At 40.2% G+C, this 20,403-nt stretch overlaps 4 protein-coding genes across 6 annotated transcripts; 2 read left to right on the plus strand and 2 right to left on the minus strand.

Moving 5' to 3' along the window:
• Positions 1-157: 157 nt before the first annotated feature.
• zbtb33 (zinc finger and BTB domain containing 33) lies at positions 158-6,029 on the minus strand. 3 transcript variants are annotated; one of them, XM_085433429.1, is made up of 2 exons: positions 5,523-6,029; positions 158-3,403 (listed from the first exon to the last, which is right to left on the minus strand). In XM_085433429.1, the coding sequence occupies exons 1-2, from the start codon at positions 5,833-5,835 to the stop codon at positions 1,551-1,553; spliced, it is 2,166 nt and encodes a 721-aa protein (XP_085289555.1). In that variant the 5' UTR covers positions 5,836-6,029; the 3' UTR covers positions 158-1,550. The 3 variants fall into 3 exon arrangements, with proteins under 3 accessions (XP_085289555.1, XP_085289564.1, XP_085289574.1); XM_085433438.1 differs by lacking the exon at positions 5,523-6,029 and adding an exon at positions 5,257-5,437; XM_085433448.1 differs by lacking the exon at positions 5,523-6,029 and adding an exon at positions 5,158-5,436.
• An 889-nt stretch (positions 6,030-6,918) lies between these two features.
• On the plus strand, positions 6,919-10,275 carry nkap (NFKB activating protein). Its single transcript, XM_085433478.1, has 8 exons — positions 6,919-7,570; positions 7,844-7,924; positions 8,281-8,345; positions 8,433-8,528; positions 8,616-8,658; positions 8,744-8,941; positions 9,401-9,550; positions 9,868-10,275. Exons 1-8 carry the CDS (start codon positions 7,107-7,109, stop codon positions 10,040-10,042), a joined length of 1,272 nt encoding a protein of 423 aa, XP_085289604.1. The 5' UTR covers positions 6,919-7,106; the 3' UTR covers positions 10,043-10,275.
• Positions 10,276-12,136: 1,861 nt separating this feature from the next.
• Positions 12,137-13,353, minus strand: ndufa1 (NADH:ubiquinone oxidoreductase subunit A1). The gene is made up of 3 exons (XM_085433479.1): positions 13,096-13,353; positions 12,924-13,013; positions 12,137-12,286 (listed from the first exon to the last, which is right to left on the minus strand). The coding sequence occupies exons 1-3, from the start codon at positions 13,195-13,197 to the stop codon at positions 12,266-12,268; spliced, it is 213 nt and encodes a 70-aa protein (XP_085289605.1). The 5' UTR covers positions 13,198-13,353; the 3' UTR covers positions 12,137-12,265.
• Positions 13,354-13,874: 521 nt separating this feature from the next.
• On the plus strand, positions 13,875-18,352 carry upf3b (UPF3B regulator of nonsense mediated mRNA decay). The gene is made up of 10 exons (XM_085433467.1): positions 13,875-14,317; positions 14,516-14,622; positions 14,709-14,815; positions 15,049-15,147; positions 15,327-15,437; positions 15,520-15,563; positions 15,639-15,827; positions 15,914-16,071; positions 16,551-16,866; positions 16,944-18,352. Exons 1-10 carry the CDS (start codon positions 14,207-14,209, stop codon positions 17,079-17,081), a joined length of 1,380 nt encoding a protein of 459 aa, XP_085289593.1. The 5' UTR covers positions 13,875-14,206; the 3' UTR covers positions 17,082-18,352.
• The last annotated feature ends 2,051 nt before the right edge of the window (positions 18,353-20,403 follow it).

Raw genomic sequence — 20,403 nt, forward strand, 5'->3', positions numbered from 1 at the left:
ACTAGAAATGTGCAGTAGCACAAACAAGAAATAAACAGGCGCTGTTCTGTTTCTATACTGGCAGTGTGACCAATTTAAACTATGAGAAATGTTAACCTGCTGTCAAGAGCCCAAACTGGAGTGTAGCAAGCACAAAAACACACCACACATCACATACTGATGTTAATCTGTTTATTAAAAAGAAACCCTGCACGATGACATGACAAAGTACAGTTTCCCCTGTTAGTACTACTTGTACTAACCAATCACTACCCTCTGACACAGTGAAAAACAGAGCGGAAAAGTTATAACAAAGAGTTTTCTGCCTGAATGCTAAGTGCTACAGCTATTGACTGTAATAAAGCTCAGTTTATTTCCATCCTATCGTCACACGTGTAGGAGAAATCTCCAGCCTTCTATATGTAGCTGGGCAGATTTTGCAATTTTAAATAAAGGGAAGTGACAAAGTAACAGAAATAAAAATAAACATAAACAATGTATTTAAAGGGGAACTATTAAGCTCATTTCCAGCTCCATGCTACAGTGGCTTTGCATGACTCGCGATACAAAATAATCCTTATTTATATACTCACATATCTTATACTGGGCCTTAGTCTGAAACAAGCTGATTAAGCTCCTCCTATATTAAGATTGGGGAGAGCCCCACTGGTGAGACACAGACCCACTGGACTGTGAACGATGAATGAATGAGATCCTTAGATTACATACCGACCCTGTTTAATACGAGCATCCCCTGCTGTAACCGTATATTTTCAAAAATCTTAACAGGTCCCCTTTAACAGACAGAAAGTTTCTTTTCCAGGCTGCTACAAAAATTAAATAACTGCATACCCAGGATGACAAAATACAAATATAATGAAATTCATAATCAACATTCTCTCGCACAGAATGAGATTTAAAAAAGAAACGGGAATGATCGGTCCTGAAAATTCATCATTTCATGTGTAATGTAACCAAAACTGGCTGCACATACACACAATAAGGCTTCATACATCACTTTAAATAGGTAACCCCATTTCCATTTCATTAAACAGGCCTCCGTTTAATGTCATTTCACGATTAAGGGAATGCAGCCTGTTGAAAAAATAAAACTGAAAAACAAAACAGCCGTTTCATTTGTGCTTCAGCTCATTTAGCTGAAATATTCTGGGCAATAAAGATACAGAGCACAGGTTTGAGCCAAGAAGAGCAATTTCTTTTTTTTTTTTTGCCTTTTCATTCATAAAAACTCTTCATTTCTATCATGTTTGAACCGCGTCCATTTCTGTGCTCACCTAATGTAAAAGATCATGGCCATTTTAAAAAAGCAGAGGAACATGAGAGGTACGGTCCCATTACATCGTTCACCATATAACTGAGCGCCACCAGCAAACTAGTACCTGTGTTATCACTACAGTATTAGTCCACTCATTTCAACTGACAGACTAATGAGACCGCACTGTACAGCTGAAACTATTGAGAATTGCGCAAAAATATTGTTGATGTGGAACCGAGGAGAAAGAGGGGCACCTAAAAGGCACATATAATAAAAGGAGTGGTGTCAGCTGTGCTTAGTAGTACTCTGCTGGACCCTGTGGAGGCGTGTTCATAGCTGTCTCCGGTTGTGCACGGCTGTTAGGCGCCATGTGAGCGTCGGGCTCAACGAAAATGTCGTCCCAGTTCAACATCCTGCTTTGGGTGGACGAGTGCATTGCTTCGCCGACTGAGGTTATGTGATGCACGCTGCCGTCCTCCGATATTACTGGGACCCCTGGCCCATCTGTAGTCCACGAGTACGACTTCATCTGCACTGTTTTACACGGAAGCAGGCGGTACAAGTTGTTGCCGCCGTCGTCTTTCTCCTTCCTCCCGCAAGGATCCTGATTGTGAACTTGCTTGCAGTGAGCGGAGAGTAACTGGTAGTTTATAAACATTTCATTGCACAACAAGCACTGGTACCTCCTCTCTCCTGTGTGGTGGATTTCATGTTTAGTTCTGTACTCGGCCAGGGCAAACACCTTGTTGCAATAACGACACGGGTACTTCTTTTCCCACGAATGGGTGTTGAAGTGACGGCGCAGACTTGGCAAACACACGTAGGGCCGCTTACAGACAATGCACACGTAGAAAGTCTTTCCATCCATGATGAGCTCGTAGTGGTCCTCGAGCTCCGTTTTGGTCCTCTTCTTGTTTGGTCCTGCCTTGGGTGACACGGGTGTTTTTTCGAAGGGCTTCAATGGTGTCGCCATAAAAGCTCTCTTCCCTTTATTGGCTTTGGAGCCTCCTTCGCCTGGATCTTCTTTCACCGGGACAATGTCATACGTATTTTCTCCAATATTGGCATACACCTTGCAGCCTGACGAAATAGAGTCGATTTCCGTGGCTGTGCTGAGCGTCACTGTCTTTTTACCCGTTATAGCAGATTTGGGAACATTTGTTTGAAGTGTCGAACTTTCCGATAAATCAGAGAGTCTTATTTTGAAGTCCCCCTGCTGAGATGAAGTAGACACTTGCTTCTTGTGGACTCCCATTATGTCGCTGTTTTCAGGGGGCTGAGAGGCACTCGATGGCTCTGGGGTCAAACTGCTTGTTCTGGCTGGTGTTGTGGGAGCACTTCCTGAGTAAACTCTGGCAGGGGAAGACGAGTTGTTGGAGCTGCTGTCCGGGCTCTGTAGAGGGCTGCTGTCTATTAAAATTGGTTTAGGACAGCTGATGCTGGGAGGATTTGAAGCAGATGGTTTCGAGGGAGTGGTAGCTTTGTCTTTGCATTCTGAAACTGCATGATTTGATTCTACATTTTGGCTTGACGGGACATTTTCTGAATCCATTTTCTCCAAATCAATGACTTCACCACAGCCGACCACTTTGTTCTGACTATCTGTTTTCGAGACAAACAGAACGTCGCTGTCCGAGTCCTCCTCGTTATCCGCAGGCTTGTTTACCTGATTGAACTCCTCCGCAGATATTGAGAAGGACTCTGTGATGATCGGCATCATCTCTGTAGATGAGTCACTTTTGCTTTCTGCCTCCTTAGACAAACCAGGAAGGCCCTTAACTTGTGATAATGGTGAACCCAAGTTTGCAATGAACTTTACTCCCAGTATCTGCCCGGCATTGATGAGCTCTTCGAGCATGTCAGAGCGGACTCTGACAATCTTAGAGCTGTAAATATAGTTGAGAATCTGCTCAAAGATCTCAGGCCTGATGAAGCTTAGTTCAATCACTTGCCCAGCCACGGTAAACAGCTGGTGGAAATACGTACTTGAGGCAGACAGGATAGTTTTGTGAGCTCTGAACTTCCTGTCCTGTATAATGATGGTGATATCGCAAAATAATCCGTGGCTCCGCTGCTCATTCATGTTCTTCAGCACAGCTGCTGAGTACTGTGTGTCGGTCGCAGATATCAGCTTCAGACTCGGCATGTCTACAGAGAAAAAGCAAATCATAATCAAACCTGTGAATGCACAACAACGTGAAGCAAGTAACATTTATTCATATCCAAAGCATATTTCATAGAGTCAACAATCACTAAGTACTAAATAAAAGGAAATGCACAAAAAAGTTTTTATTTAAAGAAATAGAACTACAATTAAAAAATAAAAGTTAAGTGGCATTAAAAAAAATGAAACTAAGATAAACAAAGTACAGGTTCATTTTTAGATTTAAATTGAATATTCACATTTTGAGTAATTTTTAACTTAATAAGCAACTATATTTGGTCGGTTTTTATTTTATTTTCCTGGTTTCTTACCGTTTTCTTCCTAAATTTTGGGATTAATAAAGTTGATCTTATCATATTATTATATCATGTCTTAATTATAACGTGCCACCATGCAGAGCAATGTGAGTTACACAAGTTATGTCAACAGATAGTAAAAGAGCTGGCTCAAATTCAGTTTTGCCATTTCCTGCATTTCCAGTTCTAACAGGAACATCAAAACAACCCAGAACAATACATGAGGAGGTTCAGCCTGAATCATGGCTCATGTTTTGGTATAGCTAGAGTCATGGTGGTCTAGGAGCTATAGGGCCCTTTTTTTTGGATAGAAACAGTTCACTCATTGGTCAGTCTGTTAACTCAGCATCTGCAGGCGACTGTTTCAACTAATAATAATAAAAATAATAATAAATTGTTTATTGCTTGATAAACTGAATAATGGAAAAAGGAGAGAAAGTGGTTCAATGGGACACTGTATAATATAAAAGAGTATAGTTGAAAAACTAATGTTTAAGCTAACACTTTACACTGCTACTACAATGTCTTCCAAATATTACAAACTAAAGGCATCTTGTTCTTTTTGCTGATTCCATTTGAGGTCACTATGACCCACTCTTACTGTATCCTTGCATCTTCCTGTACTACATTAATGAATCTTCTGTGGTCTTCCTCTTATCCTCCTGCCTGGCAGCTCCACATCCAGCAGTCTTTGTCCAGTATATCCACTAACCTTCCTATGCACAAGTCCCTCTGACATACTAATTTCTAATTATGGCAAAATCTTCCACTCTGCCACCTCCAGCTTGGCCTCCTATATTTTTGTTAGTGGATTTATTTATGCACATAAAAAAATATCTTAATATAGTTCTTGGTATCCAGGGTGGGTTTTTTAGTTTAGCTATTATCGGTTTCAGTGTTACGTTTGTGTCTTTTTTACTCACTGTATTATAGGAGATATACATTTTGGCAGTTTAGATCATGTATTATAATTTCAGTCACAGGCAAGTGAACATCTTCTCCTTAGCAAAGACTAAACCTAAAGTGATCATCTGTATGTTTTTAGTTTAGTTTTTGTTAATTATAACCTTGGACAGCATAATTCCGTTTCTGTGCACACAATGTCAGACATGCTAATTACGTTAGCCTGGCAACAAAAACAAAACCGTCCCTTAGCTGGCGCTAGGTAAACGTTAATTTGCGGGACATTTTTAGCCTCTTGTGACACCAAGGCAGATTGAAGAACATATTAAAAAGACATTAAGGGGGTATTAATGCAACACTGAGAGCGCAATTATTATCTCTACTGAAGCTTTTAAGACATCTATTGCTAACAAAGGTAGCACCGTTTCCTCCTTAATGAATCGCGGCCCGCTGTTTAGCATACTATTAGCATGCCTCTAGTAGAATAGAGGCCAAATCGAAATCCTCTCTAACAGCAGCGTTAAATTGATGAGGTTTACCTGCAAACCTTGATGATTTTGTCAGGAGTGAGCAGGGTGGCAGCCGGCGGATATGTTAATGAACGACAAACAATGGCTAACAACAACAGAGAGCCTCACTTTTCATTCTCAGCCACCAGGAGTCGCAGTCGTAAGCGATTATAAGCATTCAAATGCAAACTATGTGGCTTTAAAGTACATTTAAAAACATCGTCCTAGCTTCATATAAATACAAATAAAGCTCAGTTCTGAGGTTATTTCAACTGGAAACTGTTTACTTTTTGCACGCCGGTTAGCAGCGCGATAACTGCCGGTTCACAAGTCTCGCCTTCAAAATAAAAGCTCACAACGGTCACGGGTGAATAAACGGTCAATTGAATAAGTACCTGCAGAATAGCGTTTGAATTCATCCTCTCTTTTTAGGCTGGAAGCCGGCGGTGAAAGGCCGTTGAACTCTCTCTGAAGTTGATCGTACATCATCTTCCTCTTCTGGCCCTGGTATGGGTTATACTTTTCCGCGTGTTTTGCGTCGTAGTGCCTCTTCATATTGAACTCCTTGAATAAAACCTTCTGCTTGCAGATCAGACATGTAGCAGTGGTTTCCAGTTCCGTGAAAAAGTACTCCTTTGCGCATTTCTCCTCCACGGGCTTGCTCACGGGTTCCTGTTTTCTTTTAACTTGAACTATAGAGAGCGACATCTCGACGTGCCGAGCTGCTCTGTTTCTTTGCTGCTAAAAAGACTCAAATTTAGTGAACACGCAGTCCAGTTTCCAGAGATGTTGAGTTGAGCAGTAGGAGACACGACCGTGTGTTGGTCGGTTAAACCTCGGTAGTTCCGGTGGCGCGTGAGCGCGTTGCGAAAAACCGGAAGTTGGGTTTTTCACAGTTTTTCACAGCCACAAAACTCTCGGACTACCCCGCGTCCCACCCCCCGCCCGACCTTGTAAATGCAAAATAAAATAAATCAATATTTTTTTTTTTGACCTGATATAAAATTAATGATTTTTTGTTTATTCATCCCATGTTTACCTGTGAAAAATAGGCTAACTAAAACAGAATTATTACTGAATTTTAAAAAAAAATGTACAAAGAAAAATTTTCAAACATTTTGGAAATTTCTATTTTTATTCTTTGGTTAAATGTTTAAATTGTAATGCCTACTCTAAAATGATTAAATCTGCCCCTGACAAATCTCCCCTCATATTAGTGATTAATTAATCTAAAGCTAAAACAGAAAGTAATAAAAAGTAAACTCCAGCTTAACATTTGGAAAAAAATAAAAAAGATATCAAAACCACCTAAGAAATTATATATTTTTTATAGTTGTTACTGTTGCTATGAATTTAGAATAAAAAAAATTAAGAACAGCCTATTTTTTTTCTTTACATAGTGATTATATTATACACTTCAGTATAATTCATACCGTATTTCGTTTTTCACAATACATATTTATCAAGAGTACACAGTATACACAAATTAAATTAGTTATGCTTTCCTTCTCAGTTTTGTCATCTGAAAATACTGACATGCACATAAACTGTCTACAAGTATACATGCAGGAATATTTCCCTATAAAACTATTCAAAAAAAACTTAAAGAAAGTATAAGCCAAAGAAACATAGATAAATATCCTAAATTAATCTGACTGGTTTTACTGGGACTTATTCCATACATATTGCTAGTAATTATGCAAGTTTTGAGGATTTTTTCTTTTTTACATTATTTTAATGCAAGAAAATTGTGTTATATCAATATGTTGGGAACTGTTCTCTATGACATCTGACGTCGGATTCTTTTTTGGGACGGACCAACCAGTACTTCCTGTTATTAAACGCTTTCTGCGTAGGGAGAAGAAGATAAACTGTGTGCGACATCTTTTAAATCTCCTCTTAGATACTGATTACTTAGATACTAATTACTTAATTACTTTTTACCCCGTCCTGTAGTGAGTCTCTCACGGTCAGAGGGCATGCCTCTGTCGGATCGATCGAGTTCTGACGGCGGCGGGGAGCCACGCAGTCCTCGGGCCCGTAGACCTCGGACCCGCTCCCGCAGTCGCCATCGCAGCGGCAGTCGCCATCGCAGCGACAGCCGCGACCGTAGCTTGTCTCCGGACAGCTTCGGACCCAAACTTCCTAAGCCACGCAACCGTGAGAGGGAGCGAGAGGAACGGGAGCGTCGATTCAAAGAGGCCAGAAACATTAGACGGATCCGCATAGGAAGTCCTCATCGTAGCCGCTCCAGGTCCAGATCCAGATCAAGATCAAGGTCCCGATCCAGAGAGCGCCATAACAACAACAACAACAGCAGCCACAACCACAGCAACCACTGGTCCGAGCCTCCGGGAAAACACGGCGGCCTCAAAGATGATTATTACTACGAGCAGCAGAGGGACGACGCTCAGCGGCAGAGACAAGAGGCTTTTATCGCCAGGTATGAAAAGTCTAACATCACTGTGAAAAGCTATCAAAGCCTGAACCCTGCAATTCCCATAATACAAATCAGTCCTCAGGTACACGAGCCTATTGGTGCATTTTATGACGTGCCACCACTTCAGATGAACAGTCCTCTGGAGGTGGAGGGCTCGTCAATGCATCTGTTACCAAAAACCAAACGGATGGAAGCCGTCCTCTTTTGATTTGCTGCTAATCTAAGTGTAGTTTGACATTTCAGTTAAAAACACGTTTTTGCAAACTTGTGTTTTAGGCGCCTGCAGGAGAGGGAGAGGATCGGTGAGCTGGGTTGTCCTGAAGTTTGGGGATATTCACCCAGAGTGAAAGAGCCAGAGTAAGTGAGGAACATACTGTTAATTTTGTGTTGGGTTTGTGGAGACACATGTCTTTAAAACTGCATTTATTTGTAAAAGATTTTTTTTAATTAAAACTGTCTTAAATTCTGTGTGTCTTGGTCTTAGATGTTTTTAGTCTCATCACCGTAAGAGTTTCTGTTTCGCAATGACTTTGTTTTAACCAATTTTTCCACCTTTTAAATCTTACTTTTCCTGTTAAATTTTATTTAAGCAGTTATTTAAAAGGTCTTGATGTGTCATACCTGTTGGCGCCCTGGCAGAGACATCAGGCGTTGTTCTGTCTTATTTTCAGGTATCAAAAATTCTTTTCTGTATTTTTTTTCACCTCCATCAGCTCCGATGAGTTCACACCAGTTGAAGAAGACGAGAAAAACAGCAGTTCAGAATCAAGCACAGAAGGTACACAGAGTGTGGACACACATAAATTACAGCAATCCAACATTTTCTGTGAATTTATAACAAACCCATTCTGTCTGTTATTATCAGAAGAGAAGAAGAAGAAAAAGAAAAAGAAGAAGAAGTCCAAGAAGAGAAAGAACAAAAAGCACTCAGAGGACAGTGAGCTTGAATCAGATTCGGATGGTAAGATGAACGAAAAGCACCCTTTTTTTGTTTTGTTTTTTCTCTAATCAGATTCATCAGTTTAACTGTCTTGTTTTTGTGTTTCAGAGGAAGAAATAAAGAAGAAGAAAAAGAAAAAGAAGAGCAAAAAGTAAGTTCTGATACGAAGCTGTGCATCAGCTCTGTTGACGTGGTAACAGCCCATTTGACTAACCAAGCATCCTGTTTCCCGTCAGGTCTAAGAAGTCCAAGAAGAAGAAGGCGAAGAAAAGCCGGAAGGAGTCCAGCAGCGACTCCAGCAGCGAGGCCTCAGAGGACGAAGAGGAGGAAGATCCCAATGGGGTGATGTGGGTGGAGAAAACCTCCATGGATGAGCATGTGGTCGGCCCCGAAGCTCCTCTCACTCACATGTCTCAGAACGATCGACCTTTGGAGTGAGTCACTGTTCGGGGTTAATTCCTGCATTAACAAACTTAAAGAGAAAAGCATCTAACCCTAATGTAGTTTGTGTTGAATTCCCAAACACAACTGCTGTTTACAGTGGAGTGTACCTGTACAGCACAGTACAGAAAACTGATTAAATGTCTGAAAACAGAAAAAATAACAGAGGTTACGTATTTTCAAACTTGCTTGCTAAACGGTGAGCTTGAAGACTGGGATTTTTTTTTAAAAAGTGATAGTAGAGTTGACTTTATTGAAGATTGCTGATAATTGATTGGGTCTTTCAGTTTTATTTAGGCTATAAAAAAAATAGAAATCACCGTGATTCAGTTTATCAGATGTGACAAAATAAGACAGACTCTGTTAAACATTTCCACCACACAACTTGTCTAAATCATTTGGCAGAATTTTTGATAAAAGCTTCTTTTTCTTTTTTTTCCTCCTTCCTCCAGTTTCGGTCACGCCCTGTTGCCAGGTGAAGGTGCTGCCATGGCAGAGTACGTGAAAGCTGGCAAACGTATCCCAAGAAGAGGAGAGATCGGTCTCACCAGCGATGAGATCGCAAACTTCGAGAAGTCTGGTTACGTCATGAGTGGCAGCAGGTACGTAATGTTTAGAAAATGGAAATTTTTCATGAAAAATTAGGTCAGCTGACTGCCTGAATATACTGAACGATCAGGTTTTTCTATCAACAGATATTCCACGATCTGCATTACATCTTATCTTTTACAGAAACATACTTGTTTTTCCCCGAGGGGAAAAAGAGCTGATTGCTTTAAATGTTGTTTAATTTCTTTACTAATCTCTGCACATTGTAACATTTGCTTTAGCTTGTGCTCTAGGCTGGGTTGAGTTGAGCAGATCCAGAAGCGTGTTCAGCTTTTCTTCCTGTAATACTGACAAATTTTTCGCCCCGCAGACATCGTCGTATGGAGGCCGTGCGTCTGAGAAAGGAAAACCAGATCTACAGCGCAGACGAAAAGCGAGCCCTGGCATCGTTCAACCAGGAGGAGAGGAGAAAGAGAGAGAGCAAGATCCTGTCGAGCTTCAGGGAGATGGTGTACAGGAAAACCAAAGGCAAGGAGGAGAAGTGAACGACCAGTTTGTCTCCTGTTATTGGAACCTTTACTCTTTGTTTGGTGACCTGAGGTGTAAAGCTTTTTTTTTCCTCTCAGTTTGAACTGAGTGTACAGTGCAGAAGTGTTTTAACTGTAAAAATTGTGTCTGAGAAGTTTTCAGTTGTATTCTCCTTCCCTTTTCTATCCATCTCTTGTAAATCTTTTCAAATGCTCCCAACAAGAATGTTAAATAAATTTTCACTATCATATCTTGTTGCCATTTTAATATTTCTTTCTGTTTTTGCCGGGAGTTCTACTATAAGTGATAAATGCATCAAGAGTAGAAAACAATTTAGGAAAAAAAGAGCAGTTTGTAGTATTATTGTTTTTTAAAGTGCAGGAGGTCCTCAGACTGAGTGAACCACTTAAATAAGGCCTTTTTCTTTTAAAACTAAGTAACTGATCTTTTTTTTTTTGTGAAGAGTTAATTGTAGCATATTTAAGAAAGCTTGGCAACAATGTTACCTTCAAACTCTGAATATTTAAAATAAACATTTGCCAGTATTTTTGAGCAAATATCTGAGCAAATAGCTTCTTAAGAACAGAAAGGAACCACGTGAAAATTTCAGTACTTAAAAAAAAAAAGTTTGAGCTGTGTTGTAAAGTACAGCCAAATCAATTTTACAGCCACTCCAAGACCACAGTCTAAAGCAAAAGTCTGCTTCTTTGTTCCAAGCATTTTCTTTTTCATTTCAAAATATGTATCAGATATATACTGCCGGGCCAAAAAAAAAAATCACTTAAACGTTTAAACGTTTGATGAAATCAAATCAAAGAAAAACAACAGTAGAACTCAGGGCTATGTTTAATAGCATTTCCACACGCACAATGCGAAGAGAACTCAAGGGATTGGGACTGAACAGCTGTGTAGCCATAAGAAAGCCACTAGTCAGGCAAACTGGAAAAAAGGGTTTCAATTTGCGAGGGAGCATAAAGATTGGACTCTGGAGCAAAGGAAGAAGGTCACATGGTCTGATGAGTCCAGATTTATCCTGTTCCAGAGTGATGGGTCCGTCAGGGTGAGAAGAGAGGCAGATGAAGTGATGCACCCATCATGCCTAGTGCCTACTGTACAAGCCTGTGGGGGCAGTGTTTGGTCTGGGGTTGCTTCGGTTGGTCATACAGCAGCAGTATGTTCTCCAAGAATGAGGTCAGCTGACTATACTGAATGACCAGGATATTCCATCAGTGGTTTTTTTCTTCCCTGATGGCACGGGGATATTCCAAGATGACAATGCCGGGATTCATCTGGCTTGAATTGTGAATTAGTGGTTCTGGGAGCATGAGACATCATTTTCACACATGGATTGGCCACTCCAAACCTTAACCTCCTTGAGAATCTTTGGGATGTGCTGGAGAAGGGTTAGCGCAGCAGTCACAATCTACCATCATCAATGCAAGTTCTTGGTGAAAAATGAATGCAAAACTGGATGGAAATAAATCTTGTGACATTGCAGAAGCTTATCAAAACAATGCCACAGCGAATGCAATTGTTTCAGCTTCTTTAACGTCATTATAGTACATCAGTGGTCAATGTACATTTACTTCATCTGTTTTTTAAAACCTTTATTTATTTACGAGTTGAAAGTCTTGTGACTTCTAAGATGTTTTTCACTTGTGCAATTTCTAAAAATTGCTAATACAGAATTATTGTATTTTTTTTCTTACAGGGGATTTTTTTCCCACAGCGTTTCATTATTGCTTGTTTATATGAACATTTTTGTAAGCACAAGGAGGACAGTAATATAAGTTTTTTTTAAAAAACATATTTGTAAAAAACTGAAAGACATAATTGAACTGTATTGAAAAAAATGTATGGATTAAGATCACGTCTTTTTGTTTTGTTTAACAGTTATTTGTTGAAGCCACTCAGAACAATAAAGTTAGTTACAGTTAATGTGATGCTGCAGGAATTGTATTACAGCTAAATGATAACAGCAGGTACTGTTATACATCTCAAGTCCAGTAAACCTGTCAACATTTAAGCAGATATAAAAAAATAAATAAATAATAGTAACTGCACTCCTCCTTCTGTTACTGGTAGAAATCAATATAAGAAGCCTCACAAGATTCCCAGTGTGTGGAAGAGTTTAATCACCCATCTTAAAAGACTGAAAAACACAAACAACTGAATGTTAAATATAATCTTTTAATGTACAACAAAGAACTTTCTTCTCCCGGGTCTCTCCAGGTTCCTCGTCAGTGGATGTTCTCAAGTCCCTGGTGAGAAAAAGAGAAACAAATAAGGATTAAACGTAGTTATACATGAGCAGCCATTGTGTTCATTTAAGCTAATAACTCATTTTGTGGACTTTTTAAGTCTCCTTTTATGCTCTACACATGACTAACACCCCCATCGCTGCCTGTAAATCCTCAGTATTTTACAAAGTTGATGGATTTTGGTGATACCTGATGACCGAGAACAAAGAAGACCACCGTGTGGTACTATATGAGGCTATAGTATGGCATCTGGTTATTTAGCAGAGAGCATATGGGATGATCAGTTTGCATAATTATATAGTTTAGGTTAAAGTATCATTATAGGAGACAATTGGATAAAAATTATTTCTGTGATGAAGTTATAGCCATTTGAAAACGCACCTATGTATAGATGCACCCCAGATCCTGCAAATGTGCTACCAAGAGTGCCTCCATGAAACGACTAACTGAAACAAACCTAGGGTTTTGAAAGTGCACCGTATTTGCACATACTGTTTTTTATGAAACTGTGCACACTACTGTCGGGTAGTTTAAGCGATTTTTATATTTATATGCAGTTGTAGTCTCAGGGGAAGGCTGTAAGTTGGACACTTTGCTATTCATTAGCATTACTTATTATGGGCAGAGGGAAGCTAACCTTGGAGTCAAAGTAGCGTCCGGTTCCTGACACTCGCTTGTCTCTGTCCATGAGATACCACTGCCACGGAACCCGAGCAATCCTTTTCTCCTGCGGGGGAAAAACACACTCTTTATAATCCAGCAGTCTGGTACACAACACGAGAACCTGCTGGCAGCGCCTGCGTCCTCACCTTTCCTCCGTTAGTGAACTTGTGGATCTGCGCGGTGGCGACACCGGGGATGATCAGACACACGGTCATGATGCCGAGTCCGGGCAGAATTTCATACCACATGATTACAGCGTCTAACTGTCAGGGGACAAAGAGCAACTTCGAGGACAACAAAGTTGCCCCAAACCTACCTAACGCTGTTTATTTATCCCAGAAAGTAGCAAAATGTCGACCGTCAGCACGACCTACGTTCCTCTTCCAGGACAAGACAATAACTTCCTGTTGAAGAATTTCAAGATAAAATACTTCAATTCAACAATTCATTTTGATCGTAAATTTAAATCGATGATTACTTGATTAAATTATCCTTTTACTGTCAAAAGACGAAACCGATCGGACATGGATATGTTGGGAGGAAAAATAGTGGTAAAAATTCTATAATAATTCAAATTATATGTTAATTGTTTTTATGGACACTTGTCATTGGAAAAAAAAACGTACAAATGTTTGTTTAGCTATTTATAGGTCAACGTTTCGCTATTTCTTTATCTCAAAAATTTTAGTTTAGAGTTAGTCTGTCTCCCCCCCCGCCCCAAAAAAAAATCGACTTAAAAGCACGAAATTTTTAATTATGCACTCTTTTTAAAAAAATCCTGATTTATTTAATTTCCTTTCGTTCGTTTGTTTTTTTTTTTTTTTGTTTTTTTTTTGTCTAGAAATCCCCAAACACGACGTTGTTAAAACAAACAAACAAAAAACCCACGAACTCAACCGTGTGAGCTTTTAAATTGAAGTGTATCTGAAAGGCGGAAGCTCTTTTTGGCTCATGCTAGCATTATTTCTTTCTAACATCATTAACTAACCTTTCCGAATAATTCCTTTCAGGGACAAACTAATTAAGAATGTAAATAAAACAACACAAAATATATTTTAGTTATTAAATTAATTGCCTAGGCACAATTGAGTTCATGTGCAGCGCCCCACTCCGGCGCTGATACTGAAGCGCAGCGCTAACCGTCAGTGAGGAAGTTCTAGTTACTTCGTTCACTAGCAGAGGCTAACTCGCTGAAAGGTAAACAAGTCAGCTGAATGAGATGAGACCCAAGTCCCGGATTAAGTAAAGTTTGCCGCAATGAAGGAAGACAAAGAAAACAATCGACCGAAGGAGAAAAGGGTGGAGATAAAGTGTGAAGATGGAGAAAAGACGGAGAAGTCCAAGGAAAAGAAGGAGGCCATGACAAAGGTAAAACTTGCTAGCTGCGTTAGCTCATGTTGCTATAAACCGCCAGGTTGATAAAATTGCAATATTTTTATGTTGTAGTGTTTTATCATCTTTCACGTGTATAATGATACAGTGCGCGTGAACTTAAGAAATCTGTTTATCAGCCCCAACTTTGTTCTCCGGACAATAACTTCACCTATGATTAAAAAAAAAAAATAGATTGTGATCAGACGACTACCACCAAGTCTCACCAAAGAGGAGCTGGAGGAGCAACTGCAACCGCTCCCAGAGGTGGACTATTTGGAGTTCTTCTCTAACGACACGAGGTGAGTTTATCTGTAAAGATTCCCTCACTGTTAACAAAAGATAAATATACTCGTATATGTGTGACACATGTGTTTTCCTCTTTCAGCCTTTACCCTCACCTCTTTGCAAGGGCTTATATCAACTTCAGAAACCAAGAGGATATAGTCCTCTTCAGAGATCGCTTTGATGGATATGTATTCATTGACAGCAGAGGTAACAACACCCAGCACGCCCATGCGGGCGGTTTATCCTTCAAGCTCGGGTCCTCTACCAGAGGCCTGGGAGCTTATTATATATATATATATATATATATATATATATATATATATATATATATATATATATATATATATATATATATAGGGAAGAAGTTACTAAACTGATTTAAAGATTTCCGTAGGAAGGACCCGAAGTTTCATCTTTTTCCACATGATGTTTACGAACAGGTCAGGAGTATCCTGCCATTGTGGAGTTTTCACCTTTTCAAAAAACTGCCAAGAAAAGAAGTAAAAAAAAGGATGCAAAGTGTGGAACAATTGTCGAAGGTAAATATATTCACCCCTTGATAAATACAATTCATCTACTGTAAAACAGCATGTCAGAAAATAAGGAAAAGCATTATAGGTCCACTTTAAGTGCAATTTAGGAACACATATAAAGATACAGAAAAAGTAGTCTTGCTATAATCATTAATGTGTTTATTTGTGTTTCATTTGACTTTAAGATCCAGATTACAAAAGGTTCCTTGAATATTACAACGGGGACGACGAGAAGCTAACGTCTACACCTGAGATCCTGTTGGAGGAGATTGAGGCTAAATCAAAGGAACTCGTTGGTATGTTTCGCAGTCAAATACTGATAGTTTTCAAACAAACGCACTGCAGAATGAATAATTTTTATCATTTCCTTTGTTCAAGCTAAAAAAACAACTCCTCTGCTGGACTTCCTGAAGAATAAACAGGTAAATAAGTTCAGGTCGAGATGTGTATACATTGCTGAAGGCTGGCCTCACACATTTTGTTTTAATGTTCTTCAGAGACTCAGGGAGGAGAAGAAAGAAGAGCGAAGGAGGAGGGAACTCGAGCGCAAACGTCTGCGCGATGAGGAGCGTCGTAAGTGGAGGGAGGAGGAGAGGAGGAAACGCAAAGAGGCAGAGAAGATGAAGAAGCTCGAGAAACCGCTGGAGAAGGACAAAGACCAAGCTAAAGACGAGCCAAAGATAAAGGTGTGTGTGTGCAGTAGTTGAAAGAATAAGCTCAAAACTGTGTCCAACCTTCAGTACTTGATGCGTGTTTACTTTTTCTGTTGTAGCTCCTGAAGAAGCCAGAGAGAGGAGATGAAGGCAACCCGGAGAAGCCAAAAGAGAAGTCCAAGAAGCCAGAGAAGCCAAATAAAGAGGACAGATCTTTGGGAGGTTCTGATCATAAGAGACGTCAGAACATCGAGCACAAGGAGGATCGAGGAAGGAAGTTAGTTCATCACTCTTCTTTTAATTGTCCAAATACATTAACCTTCAACCCTCAAGTGAACAAGCTATTTTAGGTTGACCCCATTATATTTAATACCGGAATGATGTTAATGCCAGAGGAGGTTTGAGCTCTGTGGGTATTGAGCCAACAAAACATTGTTGACACTCTACTAGCCTCAGCTCTCTCTGACTTCACCTGATCTCTCTTTGTGGTTGAGTTGATGTGGTTATTTAATACTTCCACTCTGCAATAGCACTGCTTACAGTTGATTGTGGAAAATGTAGGAGTTCCACAGGAAGACTGTTGTTGTTATGTGTGTTGGTTGTTTGTTTGTTTGTTTGTTTTTTTTAAATAAATGTTTGTAAAGGCAGACTACATGGATTGCTACTTGATTTTAATTAAGAGGTGGCTCAATACTTACTTTCATATAATGAAAATGGTCCCTTATAGGTTCAGTCAAGCTTGTGCTTTTCCCACAGAGGGGACGAAGATGGGCGGAAGGAGTTTAGGGAGCGTGACACGGATCGAGACAGAGACCGAGAGCGCGAGAAGGAGCGTCGGCAGAAAGAGAGGGAACGCTTCAAGCGACAGGATGAGGAACGTCGGAGAAGAAGGGAACATCAGGATGGAGATAACTCCTTCAAGAAGCGGGAGGAGGAGGTTAAAAAAGATAAACCCTTGGAGAAGAAGAAGGGTGAAAACATGCCAGACTCCCCACACACTGAGAAGCCAGAGAAGCCTGCTAAGGACAACAAGAAGGAGGACGGTGGGAAAAGAGAGCGGCTACGGAATAAGGTAACTGCCCGTAGGTCTTAAATCATCACACGATTTCATCCAGTTGTGTTTCTGAGCCTGTTCTTTGTCTGTATCAGGACCGGCCTGCTATTCAGCTGTACCAGCCAGGTGCAAGAAGCCGCAACCGTGCTGCAGGAGGAGGAGCTGAATCCAACTCCGCTGACAGAAAGCCAGATACCGAGGCTAGGAAAGTGGCTGAGAAAGAAGACGACTGAGCAGATTTCTACCTGCAGCATTTTTACGTTTGGCGAAGAGAGAGGAGACAGGCCTGTGGGGCTCAGAGCAGCAGAGTGGCATCTGGAGGCCACGTGCAGCACAGCATCAGGGTCTCCCAGTCTCAGAGGCAGAGGTGTGATTGTGGAGCCTGTTAGTGCCTAAATGTGACCCTGTTTAGTTTTGTTTGATCAAAGAGGTAAACTTTGGAAAGAGTTTGGCTGTAGGGCACATTAGTGAAGCCAAAGCTTTCTTGGACCACATAAACTCAAAGTGACCTTACTTCAGTAGCGTTTCTCTGATGGAAAATGTGTGGTAGGCGCTGAAAACTTTAGCTTTCAACTTGTCTTTCATCTAAAACTCACTCAAACTTTCCAATCAGTCAGTATTTCTACATTGCAGAGCTCTACAGCATAGTTTCTACACTCCTTAATGATTTTCCTTTTGTAGCATTGGCACTTTCAGTTTGAAGTGTACACATAAAAATGACACCTTTGGCTCAATCCCAGCGTCCATGCTCACAAACCTTTGAGTTGTGCTTGTGTTAAATGTGTGAGGGCTACACGTTTTAACTCCTCCATGCACGCCATCCTTAAGCCCAGTTTCTCCAGCCTTTACCTTAGGGAACTATTCACAGTTCACAGGAAAAGCCAGCAAGTGAGAGGAGCAGCCACCCAAGAAGTCAACGCAATGCACTATATGCCTTATTACACTTTTTAAAAACGTATTATATTTCGACTAAATCAAGTAAATCCATTATATGACAGGTCGCTCTTGTCTCCTCTGTTAGATGGGAGCCTGGAACACAACAGATCAGACAGACCCTAGGCCACAATAATAGAAAACCTATTCTGGCTTTAAGGTTCCTGTTTATACCATTTTGATCCATGTTATACTCGCACACTCACATTACTGCTTTGAGGGTTTCATGTTTAGGGCATAGGGTTCGGCTTTACTCTGCTTGGATAGCCGTACAATTCATATATAACATGAACTGGCAGATATAATCTGCGCTTCTGTTATCTGGGATCAACTGTTTTCATTTCATTCAGTCAGTGACAAAGGAGAAACAGCCATTTTGACTAGACTGGCATGTAAAATTGGAGCTGACTCGACCAATCTGTGGCCTTTCCTCTTTTTCTAATCTCAAACTGTCCTTAAAACATTCATCTGCGATGCTCTAATCTGAATGCAGCATGGAAACATATCACTGCTGGTGATGCTAACATACTGTAGCCTCTTTTGACTACTAATAAAAGAGATCGTCACTAAAGTCTGAGTATCTTTTTTTTTTTTTAAGGTATGAAGTGATCCAGTATCTGGATTGTTGATCAGTCATAAGTGGGGGAAAAAGCTAACAACCTAGCAAATACTTTGATGTTGAGCTGTGTCTTTAGCTTGTGTGCAGTAGAAAGAGACGCCACACTTAGTCCTTTGAACTAAAGAAATAAACAATTGTCCATCAAAAGAAGTGTAAGAATGTTAATAAGGAACTCACGACCTTGTGCTTGGATATTACAGAATCAGCATAACTCAGTACAAAGTAAAATATTCACATTATAAACTCGTGGTAATGACACAGTTTACATGCAGATCTATCCCAGATTATTGTCTGCAGACAAAACAAAAGTAAGAATAAACAAAAGCCTTTTTTGGGGGGGTTATTATTTCGTTTATCCTGCAGGTTGGACCTGGAACATAACGACGCGGTTTGCCGTGAAACATTTAAATGAAATAGATTTGCATGAAAAAAAAAAAGGTGTGCTTGGACTTTGCTGTGGACATCAGCAGCAGGAAGCAAGGATAAAAGCGAAGCAGCAGCACTTGGAGGTAATGCTACAGCAGCAGTTTTTCTTTGGGTGTTTCTTTTTTTTAAAGCTGAACTTCAAACTGTGGGTTAGTGATGTGACATGACTGAAAGGCTCAGGTGAGAATGTGCTTCGGCTTCTTTCCTTCTTCCGTTCATGTTCACTTCAGCCAGAGAGGTGCTACTATGCACGGTGTACGAACCAGAAGGAAGTTGGCTCGGTGTTCGGAAGCTATTGTTACACTTACAGCAGCATAATGTGTTGTTTCCAGCTGGATTCATATTATTTCAGCTCACCTGTCTGGTATCGGAGCTTCATATGAGGTGTGTGAAAAGGGGCGGAAAAAGGAGAAAGTAGTGCGCCTATAAATGAGCCTGCAGGAGCCCAGGGACTCTGAAATAAAACCAGACTAGTGCAATTCAAATGGATAGATAACAACGATCCATTCTGTAGTGTTACACTGCATTTATCTCGTTTTCTTTGTTTATCTTATTTTTCTTCATGATTATTACCAGATGGATGCAGGTGAAGGCAAAATTACAACCTTTAAATGGGATAAGGAGGATTTGAAAAGTCAAAAAAGAACAACAAAGAGCCAAGGTGCTCCCAACCTGTGGAAAAAATGTCACGGCATCAGCGGTTATGTTAGAGACATGACTGTCAAGACTGCTTTGGTGCTCTTTCAAACAGGTGGTGTTGTCATTGTGCCATTGAACAAATGCTCATTCAATGGGGCAGCTCAGTTGGAACTGAGAATTTTTCACCAGTAAATGAGGCAAAGCGGCAGTTGGATGCAGAGACAACAGGGAGGGCAGAGAAAACTTAGAGGATTTATATCACAGTGAAGGAGAAGTCAGAAGTTTGCTTCGTTCATTGTGGTCATGAATGTCAAGGTAATTTGGGGCTTTTTGTTATTTCTTGAGCTGTTTCTTTTTCCAGGGTGGAATGATTGTACAGCATACGACTTTAATAACTTAAAAACAGGAATTGGGATTTTCTCTAATCCACACACAGTATGGTATACACAGGATCAATGATGTAGATACACTCAAATCTTTTAATGATACTAGTAATAACTGGTAGTTTCTGTTTGCCACCATAAAGCGGATTTATTTGACATCTTGATGCATGCTCAATCATCCAGGTAAGTAAATCTCCAAAAGTTGATTCTGTTCATCTGGACTTTTGGAGATTTATTTGACAGCACTCACTGGGTGGACCAATACTCAGGACAATTAAAAAGTTCAAAGAACTCAGTGAATATCTAAAAAGGAGAAATGTAGGTTTGCACAAATTGGGAATATGTCTTGGAATAATTTCTAAACAACTACAGTCAAGTTTTACATCTACATCCAAAAATCGACACGTTCAAGTTTGACCTAAAATTTGGAGCTGCCCACGTGGAAAAGCCAAATGCCTTCTGGAGAAAAGTTTTTTTCATGGTCAGACGAGACCAAGATTGGACTATTTGGCCACAGTAACAAGAAATACGTTCAGAGGAGTAAAGGTGATGTTT

The sequence above is a fragment of the Copadichromis virginalis genome, linkage group LG2 (genome assembly GCF_057382275.1).
Source record: "Copadichromis virginalis isolate Kocher_CV1m ecotype Utaka linkage group LG2, C_Virginalis_male_GT1.1, whole genome shotgun sequence".
Classification (NCBI taxonomy): Eukaryota; Metazoa; Chordata; class Actinopteri; order Cichliformes; family Cichlidae; genus Copadichromis; species Copadichromis virginalis.